Below are 6,310 nucleotides of genomic sequence, written 5' to 3'. Positions count from 1 at the left end.
CCTCTCAGCTACACATTTGGGTTTTTTTTTAATAGTTATGTTTCCTATTTAGCTACCTAAAAACTCAAAGATTTATAAAACCCATTTTTGTATTTATTTTATGTTTTGCTGTTTTCTTAATTTAAGAATGTATTTAGAATTCTTTTAAGTTATTTATCCAAACTACTAAAAATAAATCAGTTTACACATTTAAAATATCTCTTTGCAAAATGATTAAACTTTGGTTAATGAGGGGGAAAAATCACATCACTCATATTTTGGAGGAGGGATTTCAGCTCTACGAGCACAGAGGGTAACATCACACAGGGGAAGGTTAGCTCACATGGAGAAATGAATCCTACGGCATTCTCAAATAGAAGTATAACCTAGATTCATTTTGCCCATGGATGACAACAGCTTACCTTAGGTTTATCCATTTGAAGAGAAGCTCCTCTCCCAAGTGGCACTGAGTACTAAGTCATGAATAAATACTGACTAATTGCCCTGTGCACAGATACTACTTTTAGACACAGCAGTGCTCAGAGTGGAAATACTGTTTCATGCTGTCCAGTGGGGCCACCAGACCTTTGCTATGGAGATGTGGCTGATGAGCTGTTAATATAAGGAGAGTATGCCAGGCAAAGCAGCCATGCCACTAAACAATCTCTTTACATAAGCTGGCCTTTACAAATAGAGCCTATTTTTCCCCTTGAATGTCTGATCCTCCACACCCCATCTCTCCAGTGCTGGCATTACAGGCGTGTGCCACCACGTGGTTTATGTGATGTCGGAGCTCAAACCTGGGGCTCTGGGGATGCTCGGCAAGCATCCCACCAACTGGGCTATCTCTTTCTAGTAAGGCTAATTTATTTAATTTAATAATTTAAATTAAACTAATTTAAAACTATGTGGTGCACAGTTCAGTGCAAACTCTTTGCCTACTTAGGAGTGTGTGGTGGGGGGTGTGAAGGCATGCATGTGTATGCATGTGTGTCTACATGTATGTGTGTATGCATGTATGTCTGCGTGTATGTGTGTGTATGCATGTAAGTCTTCGTGTGTACAGTAGTAGTAGCAGTAGCAGCAGCAATGCTGGTGATTAAAGTCTAGTACTGAGCTGTCCCCCAAGTCTTGGTCTAGGGCTTTGAATATTTATCTACATATTTGCTTCCTGTATCATGGTAAGCTGAATTGTGACATGTTATCTCCATGTTGTAAATTTTTGACATGAATTATAAAAATACATTTTTTCTTTCTATTACATAGCAATTTGTCATGTCAAAATGCTTTAATTTACTCAAGAGTTTAATCACTTAGATACTTTATAACCCTGAGTAATAGAAGTTCTCAGGACTGGAGAGATGAATCAGTGGGTAAGAGCACTGGCTGTTCTTCCAGAGGACCTGAGTTTGATTCCCAGCACCCACATGGTGGCTCATAACCATTTGTAACTCCAGTTCCAGAGAATTGAACACCTCTTTGACCTCCACAGACAAAACACCCATAAAATAAATTTAAAATTTTATTTAATTATATTATAATAATTCTATTTATTTAATTCTATTTAAAAAATAGAAATTCTCTATGCTTATCCTGTGGCATTACCCGTCTATGAAAATGGATATTCTAAGGATCCCCTGTTGTTCCAAGTACCTTTGCTGCTTGGCAGCCCATGTCAACACCCGGGACTGGAGAATAATGACTATTTACTATATTTCATCCTGAGGGCCCATGGATTCATTCAGGGTTCTGCTGAGTAGTTCTTCTGTCCAATGTTGAGATTACCTGTTTGGAAGATCTAGCCCCATTCACAAGTCACAGAGCTGGCTGCAGGCCTGGCTCACATGGTACTTCAGTTATGGTCTCCCCAGCATGGCCAGTCTTACAGAAGATGGACCTCTTGGTGATTTGGGGTACCTGAGAATATCACCAATTAAAAGTTCCAGGTATTTTACAGCTTTGTCCAGGAAGCTCTAGAGAATCTCTCACTGAGTTTTAGTGGTCAAGCAGGTCGCTAAGCATAGCCTTTCACAAATCCAAGAGAATTTGAGATTGTCAGTTAGCACAGCTGTTTTGGGAAACACAATCCTCAAATGTTTCCTAGAATTAGATCAAATCATTATATTGATATACGTACTGATTACCTCTCTTGGTGAGTCTTATCATATTGACTGTGGCTTGGATTTGTACCACTGCTTAAGGGTTTTTCTATGTTACTCTGGGATATAAAGGGCTTTGAGCTGTTACACTGTGATAGCTCTCTGGGAATCCATTGGAACAAGCACCATGGTCCTGGACTGGCATGGTCATTATTTTTCACATTTCTTAAATCAAATTCTTCAGCTCTGTGACTTGCTTTTAAGCCTTGCCGTCACAGTTAGAAACACTTTCTTAATTTTTCCTCTTTTTGTAATTTCCATCCATTTATTGTTAACTTGCTAGTCTTGATTACATCAATAGTGTCTCTCAAGCCAGTAGGATAGAAACAGTGAACTAAATATAAAGGGATCTTCAGTGCCGGGGAGTTGGGGGAGGGGGACAAATGCAAGGTACTAGAGGCTCAGTGGTTTGCTTGCTGCTCTTGCAGAGGACTTGAGTTCAATTTCAACTTTAGTGGATCTGATGCCCTCTGCTGGCCTCTGTGAGCAACTGCACTTACACACACCCCACTCATTCACTCATTCATATATATATATATATAATCAAATACAATCTTCAAGAATTAGCTAAGAAAGAAAACCAAATGCAAATAAATATAAGATGCCTAAAATGGTTCCATTTCACTGAAGGAGGCAGCCAGTAGGATGTGAGAATCTCAGTTTCCTTGGCTACCAGAACTCTATAATAACTAGAGCAATTACTGCGGTTTTTAATAATTGATTCTTACATGAAAATGAGATTTGCTAATGAATCACACATTATCACATCAGTATCACACAGAATTATACTTATAAACACTCAATGTATCACCAGCACCACAAAAGCCTTCTACAAATGTTAGATTGATTAATCAACAACCTTTAACATTTCTCATGTGTGATTCTAAGCAGCAAAGCCAGAACCAGGCTAGGCAGGAGTTCTAGGCTGAGTTAGACATTCTTCAGCTCTTCAATTTTTTTTTTTATGTTGGGTTTTATCGTTTTAACTGTTGCTGTATTCTCCACTGGAATATGCCCATCCGGAAGGTGAGAGGGTGTCTGCACCTCTGTACCCCAGTCATCTAGCCTCTCAGCAGAAAGTTCCCACTCAACAGTGGGAAAACTTCCTATAAAGATAGTTTGAACCGGAGGAAAAAGAAAATCATCGATGGTCATGAAAAGAAGGACACAGTCATGTCATTCTTATGACATGTTGGGAAAAAATTACAAAATTTATCGATTTTGATCCATGAAGAACAGATGTTTATTATAAGCAAGGTAAGACTCTGTGTGGGGTTCGTATTGTACACATCTGGAGTGACTGTAATGGAAGAAAGGGGCTTAAAAAGATACCTGGGAAACGAGAGAGGACATATAGGAAGGAAAAAGGAAGAAATTAAATGTTTAATTAATTAAACATTCTAACGAGTACTTGTGAACACCAAGTCATTTAAGCACGTCTTGAAGACATATGGCTTCTTAGAATTGTGCTCTCAGATTCCGGACTTTGAGCATCATCACCACATGGAAGGTGAAATGCTTTCAGATTTTTTCTTTCAAATCTCTCAAAGAACCTACTGCCCCAAGCATTTCCGGCAACCCTAGGGGTTGAACTCAGTACTTCCCACATGCCAAATAAGTGCTGTACCATACCTGAACTACAGCCCCACCCCCCAGAGTCCTCTCTGCAAGCTGTGTAGGTCTTCTGGGGTTACACTTTCACCTTCCACAGAGTCTCCCGGTCCTTGCCAGGAGTCTTCGGAGAGCTCCCTTCACGTCCTTATTCCTCAAGGTGTAGATGAAAGGGTTGAGGGTGGGGGTGATTATAGAATAGAAGAGGGAGATGAACTTGCCCTGCTCTTGGGAGTAACTGGATGGCGGCTGCAGGTACATGTAGATGGCGGGCAGGTAGAAGAGGGAGACCACCAGCAGGTGGGAAGAACAAGTCCCGAAGGCCTTGCGCCGTCCCCGGGAGGACTGGATCCTCATCACTGCCCGAGCAATGAAGCCGTAGGAGAGCAGGATAAGTGCCAGAGGGACCAGAACAAAGAAAGCCACCAGCACAGCCAATGTGGCATCATTCGCTGTAGTATCAGCACAGGACAGCTTGATCATGGCGGGCACCTCGCAGAAGAAGTTGTTCAGCACCTGCCGGCCACAGAAAGGCAATTGCACCGTCAGGGCGACCTGCACAAGGGAATTGCCAAAGCCGCTGAGCCAGGCCATAGCCACTAGCTGCTGGCAGAGTGGGCGGTGCATGATGATCGCATACCGGAGTGGCTCACAGATGGCCACGTAGCGGTCCAGAGCCATGGCCGCCAAGACAATGCACTCGGTGCAACCCAGCCAGTGGAAAATGGCATACTGCACTGTGCAGCCACTGTAACTGATGGTCTTCTGGGAGCTGCCCATGTTGAACAGCATCTGAGGGACAGTGGTGGTGGTGTAGCAGAGATCCAAGAAGGACAAATGGCTGAGGAAAATGTACATGGGGCTGTGGAGCTGTGGATCCAGCTGAGATACCAGGATGATGGAGATGTTTCCCAGCACAGCCAGAATGTAGGACACCAGGAGGACTACAAAGACTGGGAGCTCCAGCCATGGCCTGTCAGAAATGCCCAGGAGGATGAAGTCCTTTGGGTTATCCCAGACGAGGCTTTGGTTGTCACTTCTCATGCTCAGGCATCTTCTGGGAGCTGCGATGAGTCAAGAGAGTTTGGATGAGTGGCTTTCACTGGAGAAAATGAGTCATGGTGCCTGCTCTCTCTTAGGCTTCCCCCTGTCTGACCCTCCTTCCTCTGGACAGGGAGTCAGGGCAGCAGTGTGCACGTCTCACACGCCTCCTGCTCTGACCTTCACCAAGCCAGTCTTTCTAAACTTCAATTCCTGCATCTGTTACAAGGGGAATGGGGAATGAGGCTTGGCTCAGCTGCAGATCTTGCAGAAGATAGAGGCTTCTTCTGTGTTAGAGTTCCACACAAACGCAGGTTTCATTCATACTCGGTCACGACTCCCATGACTCCCACAACTCCCACGGTCATTGGAATGTTTGACTTCTCCACAAACACATTGACAGGAAAGTACCCACTTTCTGAGGCTTTTTTATTTTGTCTTCTGGAGACAGAGACAAGATAGAGGAAAGAGGTGAACTAAAACAGGAAGGAACGCTTTGTGAACAGGGAGGGACTCTCTTGATAAGATCACAGGCATGCAGCCTTCTCACCTTTGATGGACACACCTGGCCCCATCACTGTGGAGATTGCTCTGGGTCACACGACTGCAGAAGCTCTTGCCCTATGACCACTTACCATGGCAACTCTATCGCTCACTTAGACAGCAGGGTTCCAGGCTCTTGAATACCTGGAGTAGCCAGGGGAAGGGAAACTTTAGCTTCTGATTTGTTACTGATTCCCGATGAGACCTGATAGCACACAATGGCAATCATGGGAGAGCCCTTAGAATTGTTTGACAAAAGAGCAGATGGCTCTGGGATGCTATTTGTTACATACTAGAGTGACATTTAAATCCCAGGTACAACTTTGCCAAGGAGAAATTATCTTAGAGAGATAGAGAGACAGAGACAGAGAGAGACAGACAGAGACAGAGACCACTGCCAGTTTGATTTCTGGGTGCTACCACTAGCAGAGAGCTAATGAGCTGCTATCAGTGATTCAGGGGCTTGAGGTAAGAGACAAAGTGAAATAAGATCATTAGGAGTTGGCCCCAGTAAGCCTTTGATAGCCTGGAGACCAGCCATCTGGAAAAACTCCCCTCACAACTATCAAAGCTGGCTGTGGCTCAAAGCCCCTCTGTGTGCAGGGGCCGCGTGAGATGAGACTGTCTCTGTGGTGGCCTCTGAGAACGACGTTAGCTCACAATGGCGCTCTAGGACTAAGGAGAAATTCATCATCTCTACAGCAGAGGACAAGTCCCCGTTTCTGTTTCCACAAGGTCTCTCTCTCTCTCTCTCTCTCTCTCTCTCTCTCTCTCTCTCTCTCTAATAAGTCTCTAATATATAGGGTGGGTTGAAGTGTTCAACGCGTGAGTCCCTGGCCTTCATTTTTCATTGTCTGTGAGATATGATCCCAGGGTCTAGACAGTTGCTGTCACAACTGTGACAGCGTGCTGCCTGACCTATTGCACAGACGTTCTAGAGTTCTGATTTCCCAGTCTTCCCTAAGCATGCCTTTTAG

General features: G+C 44.0%; 1 protein-coding gene across 1 annotated transcript; it reads right to left on the bottom strand.

Moving 5' to 3' along the window:
* Positions 1-3,836: 3,836 nt before the first annotated feature.
* On the bottom strand, positions 3,837-4,793 carry LOC114628645 (olfactory receptor 2B11). The gene has a single exon (XM_028776569.1). It carries the CDS (start codon positions 4,791-4,793, stop codon positions 3,837-3,839), a length of 957 nt encoding a protein of 318 aa, XP_028632402.1.
* Between the last annotated feature and the right edge of the window lie 1,517 nt (positions 4,794-6,310).

This window comes from Grammomys surdaster, unplaced genomic scaffold (genome assembly GCF_004785775.1).
Source record: "Grammomys surdaster isolate TR1022 unplaced genomic scaffold, NIH_TR_1.0 270, whole genome shotgun sequence".
NCBI lineage: Eukaryota > Metazoa > Chordata > Mammalia > Rodentia > Muridae > Grammomys > Grammomys surdaster.
The sequence above is the reverse complement of the archived record's forward strand: the minus strand, read 5'-3'. Positions and strand labels throughout refer to the sequence as shown.